This window comes from Oncorhynchus kisutch, linkage group LG12, assembly GCF_002021735.2.
Source record: "Oncorhynchus kisutch isolate 150728-3 linkage group LG12, Okis_V2, whole genome shotgun sequence".
Lineage (NCBI taxonomy): Eukaryota > Metazoa > Chordata > Actinopteri > Salmoniformes > Salmonidae > Oncorhynchus > Oncorhynchus kisutch.
This window is the reverse complement of record NC_034185.2, coordinates 13,021,337-13,041,343: the sequence shown is the minus strand read 5'-3', so window position 1 is coordinate 13,041,343 and position 20,007 is coordinate 13,021,337. Positions and strand designations below refer to the sequence as shown.

At 47.2% G+C, this 20,007-nt stretch overlaps 1 protein-coding gene across 2 annotated transcripts in view; it reads right to left on the bottom strand.

The window, feature by feature from the left end:
• Positions 1 to 13: 13 nt before the first annotated feature.
• The window catches only part of LOC109885588 (protein eva-1 homolog A), a 172,169-nt gene continuing 152,175 nt past the window's right edge, over positions 14 to 20,007 (bottom strand). For both annotated transcript variants that reach the window (XM_031836910.1, XM_020496188.2), the window contains 2 exons: positions 11,843 to 12,034; positions 14 to 2,910 (listed from right to left, as the gene is read on the bottom strand). In XM_031836910.1, coding sequence (XP_031692770.1) covers positions 2,531 to 2,910; positions 11,843 to 12,034 — 572 coding nt within the window. In that variant the 3' untranslated portion in view covers positions 14 to 2,530. The remainder of the gene's footprint in view (positions 2,911 to 11,842; positions 12,035 to 20,007) is intronic.

Sequence of the window (20,007 nt, the reverse complement as noted above, 5' to 3'; positions counted from 1 at the left end):
ACGAGTCAAGATCTTATTTTCAACACAGTTTATTCCAAGCAAAGGAGTCATATTTTGGTCTCACCAGCTATTGCCATATTGTTTTGTCCCATTGAAACGCAACAGCTTTTTCAATATAAAAGCATTGAAATGATTGCAGTTGAAGTGAAGAGTATTCACTGCATTCTCAACTCCCCTCTGTCAAGAAAATCCCAAACTTCGTATAATAAACCATGATACCTATAGTTCAACCCAGTGCAACAGAACTGGATGAATATAACTTATATTAACAACATGGTCATCACAATAAACCTGACAGATAGCCCTATGGTGTCCCATGAGGGACAACACTAGTCTTGCTGCACACAGTAATAATTTGGAAGCTATTTCACTGGTAGACAATTGAAGAGATTGTGTTCTGTACTGTACATACATTCCTACATGATAACAAGTGCAATGTATTTGAAAAAATGTACATAGATTTGAGCCATTTCCTAGCTGATCCTAGATCTGTTTTACTGTCTTATCAAGTCTTATGGCCATTGGCATGACACAGCACAACATTATCTGGGACCTGCCTCACCATTTAAACATGGACAACACACACACAAGCCAGTTTGACAACGTGAGAAACATAACATGAGAAACATGGAAATAAACATGATTGGAATTGATTGTTTCATAAATTCATAATGATTGGTTGACTCAGGTGACTGGGGTTTTCTTTTCCACCAATATACATCCCTGTTGCCAGGTAAGGCACTGCACTGTGAATATTATAACATGTAAAAAACAAGCTTATTAAATCACTTGACCTCTGAGTTTACATTAATATTTTTGTATATATATTTTTTTATGCTGACACATCTAGAGCATTATACTGGGCCTGAATTCATAAAGTCTCAGAGTAAGAGTCCTGGTCTAGGATCAGTTTAGCCTTTTAGATCATAATGAACAAGATTACATGGACAGGGGGAGGGGTAACCTGATCCTAGATCAGCACTCATACTCTTGAGACACTTGCTAAATACAGGCCCTGATCCCCTTCTTAGGAAGCAAATAGAAACGACTATACACAGAAACACTAGGGGTTCTGTCCAAAATGGCACCCTATTCCCTCCTATTCCCTATGTAGTGCACCACCTTTGACCAGAGCTCTAGCCAGAAGTAGTGCACTATAAAACAAATAGGGTGCCATTTTGGACATACACCTAGGATTGCATCCCTGAGGTGCCAGACAAGCTTCAATCGCCACAGTATAAAAATATTTCATAATAATAACTGTAAAGAAAAAAAATACACAATAACAAAAAAGACTTTAAATATTATATAAAATACATTTCATAAAGGGTTTGAGATGAATTCCAAAAAAAAACACATTTTGAGTTCAAAGTTCAAAAGGCAGCGTCGGTTGAACGTGGTCATTTCCCTCTTAAGTGTTACGCTGTGCATTTCACTGTAAGTGCTATGCCTCTCCGAAAACCATTCACCCATTTAAATACTGAAGGGTGAGTGAGCATGAAGCAAGCTGCCCAATTCTCAGTATCCACTAGGCAACAGTGGAGTAACATTAGCAACTGTCCTTAAATCACCTTTCAGGCTTTACAGCCTAATTATCCCAAGATCCTCCACTTCAGAAGGGTGTGAGGAGGTCAAATGCGAGGCTGTGCAGTTAAATGACCTTCCACCTTCAGCCTCCACCAATGACAGGCAGGCTCCGGTCGAGCTTACCATGCTGAGAAGGAGGAGCTTATTCTCACTGCAAAAACAGAGGGGTCTTTACTCTATACCAGGGCTGACCAACCCTCTTCCTGGAGATCTACCGTCCTGTTGGTTTTCAGTCCAACCCTCTTCCTGGAGACCTACTGTCCTGTTGGTTTTCAGTCCAACCCTCTTCCTGGAGACCTACTGTCCTGTTGGTTTTCAGTCCAACCCTCTTCCTGGAGACCTACTGTCCTGTAGGTTTTCAGTCCAACCCTAATTTAACACACCTGATTCTACTAATTAGCTGCTCAACAAGATCTTAACTAGCTGAATCAGATACGCTAAATTAAGGTTGGACGAAAAACCTACAGGACAGTAGATCTCCAGGAAGAGGGTTGGACTGAAAACCAACAGGACAGTAGGTCTCCAGGAAGAGGGTTGGACTGAAAACCAACAGGACAGTAGGTCTCCAGGAAGAGGGTTGGACTGAAAACCTACTACAGGACAGTTTGTCTCCAGGAAGAGGGTTGGACTGAAAACCAACAGGACAGTAGGTCTCCAGGAAGAGGGTTGGACTGAAAAGCTACAGGACAGTAGGTCTCTAGGATGAGGGTTGGGCAGCCCTAGTCTAGAGTACCCACATGGACACAGACAGACTGACAGAGGGAGATACCCAGACAGAGGGTTCCAAACCTTCGCAGGTCCCCGTCAGGTCATGGGGCCCCATTCCCAAAGCCCAGAGGTCCATTTGTGGTCCTACACGTCCCATCTCAAGTACTGCACTCCAACCTTCACAGCCTCCCCCCCCCATTTCTAGATCTAGTAGAGGTTCCTTTACGGTCCTGCCTCAGTAGTAGCGGTTGAGGCTGCGCGTCCCGGGTATGTCCGGCTGACCGTTCATCCAGATCTCTCGTATGATCCTCTCCCTCTCCTCCAGCCGCTGAGCACGCTCCAGCTCCTCCGCTGATGTGAACACATTCATGTTGAGAGTGCGCTCGAAACGGCGGTGGCGGCGGGCCGACAGGTCTGACGTGGTGTCCGAGTCAGAGTCTCTGGAGTCGGATGAGGAGTCAGAGGGCCGCGGACGCTTCTTGGTGGTGGTGCTGGGGCGACGGCGGGGTTGGCAGTCGGTGCGGCATGAGATCTGGACGACCAGAGCAAAGAGGGTAAAGAAGAGGCCCAGGCACACGCCACACAGGAAGTAGAGAGCTGCACGCTCTGGGTGGTCTGTAGACGGAGGAAGGGAGGGAGAGAGAGTGTGTGAGAGAGAGTGAGAGAGAGTGAGAGAGCGTGAGAGTGAGAGAGAGTGAGAGAGAGAGAGCGTGAGAGTGAGAGAGAGTGAGAGAGCGTGAGAGTGAGAGAGAGCGTGAGAGTGAGTGAGAGAGTGAGAGAGAGTGAGAGAACGTGAGAGAGCGAGAGAGTGAGAGAGAAGGGAGAGCGAGAGAGAGAGAGCATGAGAGAGTGAGAGAATGTGAGAGAGCAAGGGAGAGTGAGAGAGAGAGAGTCAAAAGGCTCATAGTTCATAAGTAGTTAATTAATTTCAAGTACAGGTGTTGCCTTTGAAAGCAATAAATAATTGAACTCTGACTTGCTTAGCCTGTTTTGCTGCCTTACAACTGCTCAGTGAAACATTTTTGAACACAGAGAGATTGGCTTGAAATGAAAGAATCTTCAATTCTGCTCCCATGATCACAGAGAATGTGACAGACAATAGTGGTTAAATCACCAGAGAAGATCACACAGGCTGATAGAGAGAGAGGGAGGGAGGGTGGTACCTAGCCCTCAGGCCTATGTACAGTACAGTGTGTGTTGTGTGTCCTGTATGGTAATACGACAGTGTGTCCTGTATGGTAATCTGACTGTGTCCCCTGTATTGGAAAGGGGGATACCTAGTCAGTTGCCCAACTGAATGTATTCAACTGAAATGTGTCTTCCACATTTAACCCAACCCCTCTGAATCAGAGAGGTGTGGGGGACTGCCATAATCCACATCCCAGTCTTAGACGCCCGGGGAACAGTGGGTTAACTGCCTTCCACAGTGGCAGAACAACATATTTTTACCTTGTCAGCTCAGGTGTTCGATCCAGCACTGTGTCCCCCTGTATGGTTATCTGACTGTGTCCCCTGTATGGTTATCTGACTGTGTCCCCTGTATGGTTATCTGACGGTGTCCCCTGTATGGTTATCTGACTGTGTCCCCTGTATGGTTATCTGACTGTGTCCCCTGTATGGTTATCTGACTGTGTCCCCTGTATGGTTATCTGACTGTGTCCCCTGTATGGTTATCTGACTGTGTCCCCTGTATGGTTATCTGACTGTGTCCCCTGTATGGTTATCTGACGGTGTCCCCTGTATGGTTATCTGACTGTGTCCCCTGTATGGTTATCTGACTGTGTCCCCTGTATGGTTATCTGACGGTGTCCCCTGTATGGTTATCTGACTGTGTCCCCTGTATGGTTATCTGACTGTGTCCCCTGTATGGTTATCTGACGGTGTCCCCTGTATGGTTATCTGACGGTGTCCCCTGTATGGTTATCTGACTGTGTCCCCTGTATGGCTATCTGACTGTGTCCTCTGTATGGTTATCTGACTGTGTCCCCTGTATGGTTATCTGACGGTGTCCCCTGTATGGTTATCTGACTGTGTCCCCTGTATGGCTATCTGACTGTGTCCCCTGTATGGCTATCTGACTGTGTCCCCTGTATGGTTATCTGACGGTGTCCCCTGTATGGCTATCTGACTGTGTCCCCTGTATGGCTATCTGACTGTGTCCCCTGTATGGTTATCTGACGGTGTCCCCTGTATGGTTATCTGACGGTGTCCCCTGTATGGCTATCTGACTGTGTCCCCTGTATGGTTATCTGACGGTGTCCCCTGTATGGCTATCTGACTGTGTCCCCTGTATGGCTATCTGACTGTGTCCCCTGTATGGTTATCTGACGGTGTCCCCTGTATGGTTATCTGACTGTGTCCCCTGTATGGTTATCTGACTGTGTCCCCTGTATGGCTATCTGACGGTGTCCCCTGTATGGTTATCTGACGGTGTCCCCTGTATGGTTATCTGACGGTGTCCCCTGTATGGTTATCTGACTGTGTCCCCTGTATGGTTATCTGACTGTGTCCCCTGTATGGCTATCTGACGGTGTCCCCTGTATGGTTATCTGACGGTGTCCCCTGTATGGTTATCTGACGGTGTCCCCTGTATGGCTATCTGACTGTGTCCCCTGTATGGTTATCTGACTGTGTCCCCTGTATGGTTATCTGACGGTGTCCCCTGTATGGCTATCTGACTGTGTCCCCTGTATGGTTATCTGACTGTGTCCCCTGTATGGCTATCTGACTCTGTCCCCTGTATGGTTATCTGACTGTGTCCCCTGTATGGCTATCTGACTGTGTCCCCTGTATGGCTATCTGACTGTGTCCCCTGTATGGTTATCTGACAGTGTCCCCTGTATGGCTATCTGACGGTGTCCCCTGTATGGTTATCTGACGGTGTCCCCTGTATGGTTATCTGACGGTGTCCCCTGTATGGTTATCTGACGGTGTCCCCTGTATGGTTATCTGACTGTGTCCCCTGTATGGTTATCTGACTGTGTCCCCTGTATGGTTATCTGACTGTGTCCCCTGTATGGTTATCTGACGGTGTCCCCTGTATGGTTATCTGACTGTGTATGTGGGTCTACTTCACCAGTAAGTGTGTTTTATTTGGCCGAACGAGTAGGAGGTAAAGAAACAGGAAAGACTTCTCCTCTCCCTCTTTCTCCTCTCCTCCCTCTCCTCTCCTCTCCTCTCCTCCCTCCCTCCCTCCCTCCCTCCCTCCCTCCCTCCCTCCCTCCCTCCCTCCCTCCCTCCCTCCCTCCCTCCCTCCCTCCCTCTCCCTCTTTCTCCTCTCCCTCTCCTCCCTCCCTCTCCCTCTTTCTCCTCTCCCTCTCCTCCCTCCCTCCCTCTCCCTCTCCTCCCTCCCTCCCTCTCCTCCCTCCCTCCCTCCCTCCCTCTTTCTTCTCCTCACCCTCTCCTCCCTCCCTCCCTCTTCTCTCCTCTCCCTCTCCTCCCTCCCTCCTCCCACTCCCTCTTTCTCCTCTCCCTCTCCTCCCTCCCTCCCTCTCCCTCTCCTCCCTCCTCCCTCTCTCCTCTCTCCTCTCCTCTCCCTCTCCTCCCTCCCTCCCTCTCCCTCTTTCTCCTCTCCCTCTCCTCCTCCCTCCCTCTCTCTCTTTCTCCTCTCCCTCTCCTCCCTCCCTCTCCCTCTCTCTCCCTCTTTCTCCTCTCCCTCTCCTCCCTCCCTTTCCTCGCCCTCCCTCTCCTCCTCTCTCTCCCTCTTTCCTCCTCTCCCTCTCCTCCCTCCCTCCCTCTCCTCTTTCTCCTCTCCCTCTCATCCCTCCCTCCCTCTCTCTCTTTCTCCTCTCCCTCTCCTCCCTCCCTCCCTCTCCCTCTTTCTCCTCTCCTCTCCTCCCTCCCTCCCTCCCTCCCTCCCTCCCTCCCTCCCTCCCTCCCTCCCTCCCTCCCTCCCTCCCTCCCTCCCTCCCTCCCTCCCTCTCTTTCTCCTCTCCCTCTCCTCCCTCCCTCTCTCTCTCCTCTCCCTCTCCTCCCTCCCTCCCTCTCTTTCTCCTCTCCCTCTCCTCCCTCCCTCTCCCTCTTTCTCCTCTCCCTCTCCTCCCTCCATCCCTCTCCCTCATTCTCCTCTCCCTCTCCCTCCCTCCCTCCCTCTCTCTCTTTCTCCTCTCCCTCTCCTCCCTCTCTCTTTCTCCCCTCCCTCCCTCCCTCCCTCCCTCCCTCCCTCCCTCCCTCCCTCCCTCCCCTCCCTCCCTCCCTCCCTCCCTCCCTCTCTTTCTCCTCTCCCTCTTCTTTCTCCTCTCCCTCTCCTCCCTCCCTCCCTCTCTCCTCTTTCTCCTCTCCCTCTCTCTCTTTCTCCTCTCCCTCTCCTCCCTCCCTCCCTCTCTCTCTTTCTCCTCTCCCTCTCTCTCTTTCTCCTCTCCCTCTCCTCCCTCACTCTCTCTTTCTCCTCTCCCTCCCTCCTCTCTCTTTCTCCCCTCCCTCTTTCTCCCCTCCCTCTTTCTCCTCTCCCTCTTTCTCCCATCCCTCTTTCTCCCATCCCTCTTTCTCCCCCTCCCTCTTCCTCCCCTCCCTCTTTCTCCTCTCCCACTTTCTCCCCTCCCTCTTTCTCCTCTCCCACTTTCTCCCCTCCCTCTTTCTCCCCTCCCTCTTTCTCCCCTCCCTCTTTCTCCTCTCCCTCTCCCTCTCCCTCTTTCTCTCCTCCTTCTTTCTCCTCTCCCTCTTTCTCCTCTCCCTCTCCTCTGTGTGTTTTAGCAGCTGGATGGAGCAGGTGACAGACGAGGACGGTTATTCTGTGTGTGTGTGTGTGTGCGTGCGTGTGCGTGTGTATGCATGTCTGTGTGGATATACACTGAGTATACAAAACATTAAGAACACCTGTTCTTTCCATGACGGAAACAGAATCATAAAACACGGGACGAGATGTTAAAAACTGTCCATTCTGCCAATAGATGGAATGCACTCACATGAGATTTGCCGTGATGTTGACAGAGTGGCATGGGAGGTTTATTTCTTAGACTGGGTTAAGATGTCCATTTTGGGACACATCCTCAGTAGTGTGCCTTCGAATCAGTGGGTGTTTCGGCCTTTAATCACTAAACACCCTCATCAAAGGTGGCCAGCTAAAGGGTGATAAAGCCTTAGCCTTAGCTTATGCCCTCCTCAAGTTGGAGGGATCTGAATTGGGTTCTCAGGTGGGGGTGGGGGGTCAGGAAGTTATAGCCCAGCAAGGGTCCTTCCGTTTGATCCAGATCCACTGGCTGCCTTATTCAGCTGCTTGAGAAACTGCTCTGACGGTCTGTCGCAGAGCAGGTCCATGGATTCCAAGTTCTTTCAGCAACCTGACGGTGGAAGAAGCCACGAATCCTCTTGCATCCCACTTCAACTGGCCAGACTTTTGCATTCCAGCCACGCTGAGTTGCATCTGCTGCCAACTCTGTGTAACGCAGTTTCTTACGCTCGTAGGCCTCTTCAACAGAGTTTTCCCACGGGACTGTGAGCTCTATGATGTACACAGCCTTTAGTGAAGGGGACCTGAGTACCATGTCTGGCCTAAGGTTGGTAGAAGCAATCTCAGATGGAAAAATTAGTTGCTGGCCAATATCGACAAGCATCTTCTAGTCCCGGGCCATGGCTAGGTGTCCAGTTTCTGGCTTCGTAGGAGGATGCTTGGGCAGTTTCTGTCCCTCCTGGATGAATGTTGTTTTTTGACGGGATTGCTTGTTTTTGGAGATAATGAATTGGTTGCACTCCTCTTGGTCTCAAGTGCTGCAGCCAGGCTCTTGAGGACCTGATTGTGCCTCCAGGAGTAGCGGCCTTGTGAGAGGCTGGTCTTGCAACCTGTCATTATATGCCTGAGAGTCGCTGGAGCTGGGCAGAGGGTGCAGGTCCGGTCCTCGCCAAACCATTGATGTCGTTTTTTTGGTGATTGAAGCACATCATAAACAGCTCTTATGATGAAGTTGATGTTGCTTGCCTCCATTTGCCAAAGCTCACTCCAGTTGATCTTTCTCCTCTCCAGGCCTTCCCACCGCGTCCATTGCCCTTGTTTAGCAAGAGAGACAGCCTTTGCACTTCTTGCAGTCTCCTCCTGTCTGCGCACCTCCTCGACCACCAGCTTCCTGCGTTCAGATGTTGTTGCCTTATGGAACGTTGGTTTGCTTGCTGCCAGGCCAAAGCCTCCTCTTCCATGCTGGATATTGCCCACAATGTATTGGTGTCTCAGGGCTGATGTTGCTTGCTGCACAGCCTTGGATGATGTCCATTTCCGTCCAGTTTGTAGGGGAGGTGCAGCCTTGCTAATGGTCTGGTCTTTGGAGTCCTTCAATGTCATCTGAAGTCTTACTTTAGAGCCCTTGTACTCCTCCGTTAGACTTGTAAGAGGTAGTTCAAGGACCCCTTTGTCATAGAGGCCGATGTTACTCAGGCATCGTGGGACACCCATTCATTTCTTCACGTATGAGGTAATGGTTCGCTCCATCTTCTCCACTGTTGTTATTGGGACCTCATAGACGGTGAGTGGCCACATTACCCGGGGGAGAAGTCCAAACTGTAGTCACCAAAGCTTGAGCTTCCCAGGCAGTAGGGTCTTGTTGATGTTCTCAAGACCGTCGGCGATGTCCTGCCTTACTTGCTGCACTTGATCTTTATCCCGGAGGCTTTCGTTGTACCATCTACCCAGGCTCTTGATGGGTTTCTCAGACACCGTTGGTATCAGGTCATCTCCAATGCAGAACCTCACATCTTTAAGCTGTCCCTTGACTATGGAGATGCCTTGAGATTTGCTTGGCTTAATTTTCATCCGGGCCCACTTGATGTTACCCTGCAGTTTTGCAAGTAGCCGCCGGGTGCATGCTGCAGTGGTGGTCAGTGTAGTCATGTCATCCATGTATGCTCGGATAGGTGGGAGACGGAGCCCTTCCTTAGTTCTCCCACCGCCGACCACCCATTTCGATGCCCTGATGATGACTACCATGGCCATAGTGAAGGCCAGAGGTGAAATTGTACAGCCTGCCATTATGCCTACTTCCAAGCGCTACAATGTTGTTGTGAAGTCAGGTGTTGTGAAACACAATTGCAGGTCTTGGAAATAGGCCTAGTGTAGTGATGGGTTCTGGTACGTGGAAAATGTTGAAGGATTCCCAGAGGAGTTCATGGGGAACTGAGCCAAAGGCATTGGCCAGGTCGAGGAAGATGACATAGAGGTCTCTCTTGTCCTTCTTAGCTGTTTGGATCTGGTGCCAAATCATACTAGTATGTTCCAGGCAACCAGAGAAACCAGGAATGCCTGCTTTCTGTACAGATGTATCAATGTACTTGTTCCTTTCCAGGTAAGTGGACAGCCTCTGTGTTATTATACTGAAAAAGATCTTCCCTTTGACGTTGAGAAGGGAAATTGGTCGGAATTGACTGATGTCTGTCGCATCCTTCTCTTTCGGGATTAGCATACCACCAGCCTTTCGCCATGCCGTTGGTATTATTTCCTTCTGCCACACTATCCTCATTAGCCTCCAAAGAAAGCGTAGAACATCCGGGGCGTTCTTGTAGAGCTTGTATGGTACTCCATTAGGCCCAGGAGCCAAGGCCGCTCTTGCTCATCGGACAACTTTCTCTACTTCCTTCCATTTTGGAGGGTCAGTGTCCAGATTGAATTCTGGTGGTTGAATAGGTGGGATGTCATGTGGGATGATTATCTGCTCATGCCTTTTCATGTCCTGGTGGACATTTTCCTGATGTTCTTCCAGTTCTGGCTTTGGAGTTTTTAGGATTCCGCACTTTTCCTTTGCGAAGACGTCTTTGACAAACTTTACGTTTTTTTTATAGAACTGTGTTCTTGAGTGTTCCTTCTTCCTACGAAGTTTCCTTAAGTTTTCCGCTCTTCGCAAGGTTGCCAGCCGACATTTGATGTCTGCTTGGAGTAGCATGAGACCTCCTCTCTCTGCATCAGAGGCCTTCTTCCACTGCTTTCTCAGCTGCCTTCTCTCTCTGACAAGTATCTCGATCTCTTGCTGCCTCCTAGATTTAGCTGGCGCAGGTGGTGTAGACTGACATAGACTGACCAGGTGAATCAAGGTGAAAGCTTTGATCCCTTATTGATGTCACTTGTTAAATCCACTTCAATCAGGGGAGGAGACAGGCTAAAGAAGGATTTTTAATCCTTGAGACATGGATTGTCTGTGTGTGTCATTCAGAGAGTGAATGGGCAAAATAAAAACATGTGCCTCTGAATGGGGTATGGTAGTAGGTGCCAGGCGCACCGGTTTGAGTGTGTCAAGAACTGCAATGCTGCTGAATTTCCCGTGTGTATCCAGAATGGTCCACCACCCAAAGGACATCCGGCCAACTTGACACAACTGTGGGAAGCATTGGAGTCGACATGGGCCAGCATCCCTGTGGAACGCTTTTAACACCTTGGAGAGTTCATGCCCTGATGGATTGAGGCTGTTCTGATGGCAAAAAGGGGGGGGGGGGGGGTTCAACTCAATATTAGGTAGGTGTTCCCAATGTTTGGTATACACAGTGTGTGTGTATATGTGTGTGTGTGTGTGTGTGAGAGAGAGAGAGAGAGAGAGAGAGAGGGGGGGGGGGAGTTACAGGGGGACCCATCTCTGCTCTAGATCTCCATTCCTCCAGTCAGTATTTAAGTCGTCTCAGTCACAGTGGAGAGGGAACCTCAGTGTAGATAAACCCCTCAGAGGTCTCAGTCACAGTGGAGAGGGAACCTCAGTGTAGATAAACCTCTCAGAGGTCTCAGTCACAGTGGAGAGGGAACCTCAGTGTAGATGAACCCCTCAGAAGTCTCAGTCACAGTGGAGAGGGAACATCAGTGTAGATAAACCCCTCAGAAGTCTCAGTCACAGTGGAGAGGGAACCTCAGTGTAGATGAACCCCTCAGAAGTCTCAGTCACAGTGGAGAGGGAACATCAGTGTAGATAAACCCCTCAGAAGTCTCAGTCACAGTGGAGAGGGAACCTCAGTGTAGATAAACCCCTCAGAAGTCTCAGTCACAGTGGAGAGGGAACCTCAGTGTAGATAAACCCCTCAGAGGTCTCAGTCACAGTGGAGAGGGAACCTCAGTGTAGATAAACCCTCTGGGGTCTCAGTCACAGTGGAGAGGGAACCTCAGTGTAGATAAACCCTCTGGGGTCTCAGTCACAGTGGAGAGGGAACCTCAGTGTAGATAAACCCCTCAGAGCCCAACATTAACCTCTTCTCTACTTCACGGTCAGCACAGATTGTGGTAATGCAAAGTTGCTGTGATGTTGTGTGAACGTTGCTGTACCTGCTATGTTGCTGTGACATGTGAACGTTGCTGTACTTGCTATGTTGATGTAACGCTGTGTGAACATTGCTGTACTTGCTATGTTGCTGTAACGTTGTGTGAATGTTGCTGTACTTGCTATGTTGCTGTGACGTGAACGTTGCTGTACTTGCTATGTTGCTGTAACGCTGTGTGAACATTGCTGTACTTGCTATGTTGCTGTAACGCTGTGTGAACATTGCTGTACTTGCTATGTTGCTGTAACGTTGTGTGAACGTTGCTGTACTTGCTATGTTGCTGTAACGTTGTGTGAACGTTGCCGTACTTGCTATAATGTTGTTGCTGTACCTGCTATGTAGTTGTAGGCTGCCAGTGTGCTACTGATGAGGGCCATGTTGGTGCTGCCCGTCGTAGAGTTGATTACAGGGTTCATGTCCGGAGGCTGGGGGGCGCTCTCCTCCACTCCTTCCTCGTTCGTCTTCACCTCCCCAGAGTAGGAGCCTGACTCTCTCCCTCGCTTCTTCTTGCCTGAAGGGATAACTAAGAGCATAACATCGGGATCAGATGCTATGATCACACACACGCGTTGATACAGTGATACAGCCAGAGAATCAAGGTTCATTGACTGAGAATCTCACTGAGTCAAACTGCACATCTATAACTATTCTGCCTAAAGAACACTTAAAGACAACCTCAATATGACTGCCAATTCATGATTTCAAAATGTTTTTTATTTATTTACAATACGTACTAAAGGTTAATTGGTTACAAAAACATGCATATTTAACGTTGTACAGCTGTGTTTGTTGCAGTATGTGATCTGAGTGTCAAGCATGTGTGTGTGTTTTTCCCAGAGTACTATGAGTGGACTACTGAGTCACCCACTTCCTCTGTTGCTGTATCCTCCTCGCTCCACATGCTTCCTTCACTACTCTGTCTATACTGGAACTGTACACGACGCTATTACTAATGGTGACTCAGATCTTCAGCATTCCACTTGGATCTGTCTAGTTAACTCTGACTCACAGCACTACGGGAATAGATCTATTGTGAGAATCACTGTGTTTGATCCTTTAAAAGCTGAAAACATGTACACATGATCAGAGTGATTTCTCTCCCAGTTTAAGCTGCTTTCACAATATTTACCACAAATGTCATGTTCGACTTGGACTTTTTGATTCTAGGACTATTGAGTACTGTGAAATATCATGTCACTGGATTTAGGAATAGGATTTAGAAATGTTTTGCAGTGTGAAGGTAGTATGAGACTAGTTTAGGAGTGCAGTGTGTAGGTAGTCTGAGACTGTAGTTTTAGGAGTGCAGTGTGACGGTAGTCTGAGACTGTAGTTTAGGAGTGCAGTGTGAAGGTAGTCTGAGACTGTAGTTTAGGAGTGCAGTGTGAAGGTTGTCTGAGACTGTAGTTTAAGAGTGCAGTGTGAAGGTACTCTGAGACTGTAGTTTAGGAGTGCAGTGTGTAGGTAGTCTGAGACTGTAGTTTAGGAGTGCAGTGTGAAGGTAGTCTGAGAGACTGTAGTTTAGGAGTGCAGTGTGAAGGTAGTCTGAGAGACTGCAGTTTAGCTAAACTAAAGGTGATCTGAGGTTGAGTTGTTTGAGCAGTAATAGATCCATCCACATGCTGGTCTGATTACTGAGCTTCATAATGGACACTTCAGTCACTCAACCAACACACACTGTCTGTATAAATCCGTATATCGCCTTGTACTTAGCCGTATAAAGACTAGAGGTGGGCTCACCCTGTAATCCAAAACGGACATGTGAGACAGACCGTGCCTTTGTTAATTAGCTGTTCAGTCAAAACACAACGACTCAGCCAGTCAGACAATGTACACTGGGATAAACACAGAAATGGAGAGTTGGCATGAGTTAAATGACCCAAACTAGTGCAGTGTGTGTGTGAGGGGTGTGTGTGTGTGAGGGGTATGTGTGTGAGGGGTGTGTGTGTGCAGTGTGTAAGGGGTGTGTGTGTGTAAGGGGTGTGTGTTTGCGTGTGTGAGGTGTGTGTGTGTGTGTGTGTGTGTGAGGGGTTTGTGTGTGTGAGGGGTGTGTGTGTGTGCGTGTGTGAGTGTGAGGGGTGTGTGCTGTGTGTGAGGGGTGTGTGAGGGGTGTGTGTGAGGGGTGTGTGAGGGGTGTGTGTGTGCGTGTGTGAGGGGTGTGTGTGTGTGAGGGGTGTGTGTGTGCAGTGTGTGAGGGGGGTGTGTGTGTGTGAGGGGTGTGTGTGTGTGAGGGGTGTGTGTGTGTGAGGGGTATGTGTGTGTGTGTGTGAGGGGTATGTGTGTGCGTGTGTGAGGGGTGCGTGTGTGAGGGATGTGTGTGTGCAGTGTGTGAGGGGTGTGTGAGGGGTGTGTGTGTGAGGGGTGTGAGGGGTGTGCGTGTGTGAGGGGTGTGTGTGTGTGAGGGGTGTGTGTGTGTGCGTGTGTGAGGGGTGTGCGTGTGTGAGGGATGTGTGTGTGCAGTGTGTGAGGGGTGTGTGTGTGCCGTGTAAGCATGTTAGCTGTCAAACACACACATGCTCGCACACACACACACTTAGACCCCTAATTGCAGGATGTGATGTAGTTTAGAGAGTGGCACTGCTGACTGAGTCGGTGAGTGTTTCCACCTGGACCGATTGCGGTGTAACACACATTGGCTCACATTCAACCGATACGTCACAGACCACTCACTACCTGTTAGATATACTGCTCTCTTATAGGATAAAGTCTGGAAAAGAGATGTCTCAAACAAAGACATTTGATTGTTTCAGAAGAATATATGGAGCGTTTTGTTAATCCCTTATAAATAAATAAAAGAACGGAAAATACAGACCAAATGGAAAGATTTGTCTGATTTGTGTTTAATGGAAAAATGGTCCCAGCAAACCGGGAACATTCCCAGAACATTATCTAAGATTCCCATTAAGTTCTAGTTAGGGTTTTATTTAACATTAGGATTCTAACATCCTGAAAACATTCAAAGAATGTTTTCAATGAAATATCCTTGGAATGTTCTTCTAAGATTCCCAACATCTCTAACAATCACCGCAGAACATTCCTCAAACGTTCTCATTAGGTTTCCAGGTAATGTAATAACACAATGTACCAGTGATGTTTTCCCAGCAAACCCGAAATTGGTTCTGTGAAAGTTCCCAGAACATTCGTTAGGTTGCGTCATGTTCTCATAACACAAACACTATCCATGCTGATGACTATGCAATGTTTGTAAGAACATTCCTAGATCACATTTCGTCCGTTCCTTAAAAGGTTTTCCAGAATGTTTTTATTAGGTTGTGGCAACAGTCTGGTGGGAACATTGTGGGATGATTCTCCTGTATTGTAGACCCACAAGGTGATTATAGACACACATGACATCATAGGCCATTTGAACAGCATTTAATCATACGAACACAACCATATTTTTTTCTGCACATCTGCACATGTGGGGTTTCAACCTGCAATGTTTGATTCTCAAGCCAGGTCTTTAATCCTCTACGTCACCAGGAAACTATCTTACATCTTATGGTCGCCATGGCAGTATGGTTGCCATGGCAGTATGGTCAATCAGGAATTACATGCTACCTTTTTAGCCTTCTTAGACATAACTAACCCAGGGAAAAACTGGTAACTGGGTTATTCATCATCAATTCACCATCCTCTATACTTCCTAAATCTGGGTCCATATTTACAAGGTATCCAAGACTATGAGTGATGTTCTAGGATCACTTTTGCTTTTCAGATCATGAAAAATAAGATGGGGGGGGGGGCGATATCAAACGTCTCAATGTTGAACAGTACATTTTTACACCATGTTTAATTTTTTACACTTTTACACAAATATTCTGGGAACCTTTAATGAACAGATTAAATGTGGTCGAAGAAACATTCTTGCAACATCAGGCAAATATTTTCTACAAACATTATAATCATCACCACAACTACAATGTTTTTGTGTTATGAGAACATTTGCTGCGACCTAACGAATGTTCTGGGAACTTACACAGAACCAATTCTGGTTTGCCTGGGGTTGGTGTCTAAAGAAAGCCAATTATAGGTCCATCACCTTTTCCCATTCTTATATTTTCAATCTAACTGTTTTATTCCAGAAGGGTGGCATGTGTGAGCCCAGTGTGTGTGTGTGTGTGTTGTTTTGTGCACGTGTGAGTGCGAGTGTGGATGCGAGGTAACTCAACCGTGAGGAACTGTCAGCACAATAGCCACACACTTCTCTCTTCAGAAAACCACTTCCTTCTCTCTTTCTATCCTCCTAATCAGTGTTGAACTGGTGGGGGGGTAGACATATACTAGGGAATGTAATTAGTGTTTTGGACTCGGGCCATACTCCCTTCATGAATGATGCTTTGTTTGTGTTTCCGTCTCGCTCTCCCTCTCTCTCTCTTTCTGTCTCTCGCTCGCTCTCCGTCTCTCTCTCGCTCTCCGTCTCTCTCGCTCTCCCTCTCTCTCTCTTTCTGTCTCTCTCTCTGTCTTTCTGTCTCTCTCTCGCTCTCCCTCTCTCTCTCTTTCTGTATCTCTCTCGCTCTCCCTCTCTCTCTCTTTCTGTCTCTCACTCGCTCTCCCTCTCTCTCTTTCTGTCTCTCGCTCGCTCGCTCTCCGTCTCTCTCTCGCTCTCCGTCTCTCTCTCCCTCTCTCTCTCTTTCTGTCTCTCTCTCGCTCTCTCTGTCTTTCTGTCTCTCTCTCGCTCTCCCTCTCTTTCTGTATCTCTCTCGCTCTCCCTCTCTCTCTTTCTGTATCTCTCTCGCTCTCCCTCTCTCTCTCTTTCTGTCTCTCACTCGCTCTCCCTCTCTCTCTCTTTCTGTCTCTCGCTCGCTCTCCGTCTCTCTCTCGCTCTCCGTCTCTCTCTCGCTCTCCCTCTCTCTCTCTTTCTGTCTCTCTCTCGCTCTCTCTGTCTTTCTGTATCTCTCTCGCTCTCCCTCTCTCTCTCTTTCTGTCTCTCACTCGCTCTCCCTCTCTCTCTCGTTCTGTCTCTCTCTCGCTCTCTCTTTCTGTCTCTCTCTCGCTCTCCCTCTCTCTCTCTTTCTGTCTCGCTCTCCCTCTCTCTCTTTCTGTCTGTCTCTCTCTCGCTCTCCCTCCCTCTTTCTGTCTGTCTCTCTGTCTCTCTTTCTCAGTCTGTCTCTCTGTCCCTCTCTCTGTCTGTCTCTCTCTCGCTCTCCCTCCCTCTTTCTGTCTGTCTCTCTGTCTCTCTCTCTGTCTGTCTCTCTGTCCCTCTCTCTGTCTCTCTCTCTGTCTGTCTCTCTGTCCCTCTCTCTGTCTGTCTCTCTGTCTGTCTCTCTGTCTGTCTCTTTGTCTGTCTCTCTGTCTGTCTCTCTCTTGCAGAGTTCTGGGAACTTGGTGAAATGATGTCAGTAACTGATAATAATAGAAAACAAGGCGATGAGGTCAACATTATGATGTACATAGAGGGACCCATTCATTCTGGGGAAAACAATGTTCTCTCACTGGCTTGCTATACTAATTACAGAGCAAGCCAAAAGGACTGCACAAGCTGGGGCACATATTTTAACACTGACTTTAAATAGGAGTATAACAGAACTCTGAATGACCCTGTCATTCTCTTCGCTTGTTGAAAATATGTTTGGGGTTGCTGGAGTCTGGTGTAGTAGTAGGGTAGAACTGCTGACTCCGGACTCCGGACATCACGTGTGCATATCTATGCGCGTGCTGCATGCGTTTGTACATGTACAGTACCAGTCAAAGGTTTGGACACACCTACTCATTCAAAAGGTTTTCCTTTATTTTGACTATTTTCTATATTGTAGAATAAATTATGAAATAACACATATGTAATCATGTAGTAACCAAAAAAGTGTAAAACAAATCAACATATAGTTTACATTTGAGATTCTTCAAAGTAGCCACCCTTTGCCTTGATGATAGCTTTGCACACTTTTGGAATTCTCTCAACCAGCTTCACGAGGTAGTCACCTGGAATGCATTTCAATTAACAGGTGTGCCTTGTTATAAGTTAATTTGTGGAATTTCTTTCCTTCTTAATGCGTTTGTGCCAATCAGTTGTGCTGTGACAAGGTAGGGGTGGTATACAAAAGATAGGGCTATTTGGTAAAAGACCAAGTCCATATTATGGCAAGAACAGCTCAAATAAGAAAAGAGAAATGACACTCCATCATTACTTTAAGACATGGTCAGTCAATCTGAAAAATGTCAAGAACTTTGAAAGTATCTTCAAGTGGCGTCGCAAAAACCATCAAGTACTATGATGAAACTGACTCTCATGAGGACCGCCACAGGAAAGGAAGAACCAGAGTTACCTCTGCTGCAGAGGATAAGTTCATTAGAGTTACCAGCCCAAATAAATGCTTCACAGAGATCAAGTAACATACACAACATCCACTGTTCAGAGGAGACTGTGTGAATCAGGCCTTCATGGTCGAACTGAGGCAAAGAAACCACTACTAAAAAACACCAATAACAAGAAGACACTTGCTTTGGCCAAGAAACACGAGCAATGGACATTAGACCAGTGGAAATCTATCCTTTGGTCTGACGAGTCCAAATTTGAGATTTTTGGATCCAACCGCAGTGTCTTTGTGAGACGCAGAGTAGGTGAATGGATGATCTCTGCATGTGTAATCCCCACTGTGAAGCATGGAAGAGGAGGTGGTTTGATGGTGCTTTGCTGGTGACACTTAACCAGCATGGCTACCACAGTATTCTGCCGCGATACACCATCCCATCTGGTTTGCACTTAGTGGGACTATAACTTGTTTTCAACAGGACAATGACCCAACAAACCTCCAGGCTGTGTAAGGGCTATTTGTCCAAGAAGGAGAGTAATGGAGTGCTGCATCAGATGATCTGTCCTCCACAATCACCCAACCTCAACCAAATTGAGTTGGTTTGGAATGAGTTGGACTGCAGAGTGAAGGAAAAGCAGCCAACAAGTGCTCATTATATGTGGGAACTCCTTCAAGAGTGTTGGAAAAGCATTCCAGGTGAAGCTGGTTGAGAGAATGCCAAGAGTGTGCAAAGCTGTCATCAAGGCAAAGGGTGGCTACTCTGAAGAATCTCAAATATAAAATATATTTAGATTTGTTTAACACTTTTTTGGTTACTACATGATTCCATATGTTATTTAATAGTTTTGATGTCTTCAGTATTATTCTGTGTCCAAACTTTTGACTGGTACTGTATGTGTGTGTACATGTAGAGTTAGTCGGAAGTTTACATACACTTAGGTTGGAGTCATTAAAACTCGTTTGTCAACCACTCCACAAATTTCTTGTTAAATAAAATAAAATAAAATGTTATTTATCACATACACATGGTTAGCAGATGTTAATGCGAGTGTAGCGAAATGCTTTCCGACCATGCAGTAATATCTAACAAGTAATCTAACAATTTCACAACAACTACCTTATACACACAAGTGTAAAGGAATGAATAAGATGAACAAACTATAGCTTTGGCAAGTAGGTTAGGACATCTACTTTGTGCATGCCACAAGTAATTTTCCCAACAATTGTTTACAGACACATTATTTCACAATTCCAGTGGGTCAGAAGTTTACATACACTAACTTGACTGTGCCTTTAAACAGCTTGGAAAATTCCAGAAAATTATGTAATGGCTTTAGAAGCTTCTGATAGGCTAATTAAAACAATTTGAGTCAATTGGAGGTGTACCTGTGGATGTATTTCAAGGCCTACCTTCAAACTCATTGCCTCTTTGCTTGACATCATGGGGAAATCAAAAGAAATCAGCCAAGACCTCAGAAAAAAAAGTTGGGTTCATCCTTGGGAGCAATTTCCAAATGCCTGTGGCGGTACCACCTTCATCTGAACAAACACTAGTATACATGTATAAACATCATGGGACCACACAGCCATCATACCGCTCAGGAAGGAGAGGCATTCTGTCTCCTAGAGATGAACATACTTTGGTGCGAAAAGTGCATATCAATCCCAGAACAACAGCAAAGGACCTTGTGAAGATGCTGGAGGACACAGGTACAAAAGTATCTATGTCCACAGTAAAACAAGTCCTACATCAACATAACCTGAAAGGCCGCTCAGCAAGGAAGAAGCCACTGCTCCAAAACCGCCATAAAAAAGCCAGACTATGGTTTGCAACTGCACATGGGGACAAAGATCATACTTTTTCCTCTGGTCTGATGAAACAAAAATAGAACTGTTTGACCATAATGACCATCATTATGTTTGGAGGAAAAAGGGGGAGGCTTGCAAGCTGAATAAAACCATCCCAACCGTGAAGCACGGGGGTGGCAGCATCATGTTATGGAGGTGCTTTGCTGCAGGAGGGACTGGTGCACCTCACAAAATAGATGGCATCATGAGGAGGAAAATTATGTGGATATATTGAAGCAACATCTCAAAACATCAGTCAGGAAGTTAAAGCTTGGTAGCAAATGGGTCTTCAAAATGGACAATGACCCCAAGCATACTTCCAAAGTTGTGGCAAAATGGCTTAAGGACAACAAAGTCAAGGTATTGGAGTAGCCATCACAAAGCCCTGACTTACTTA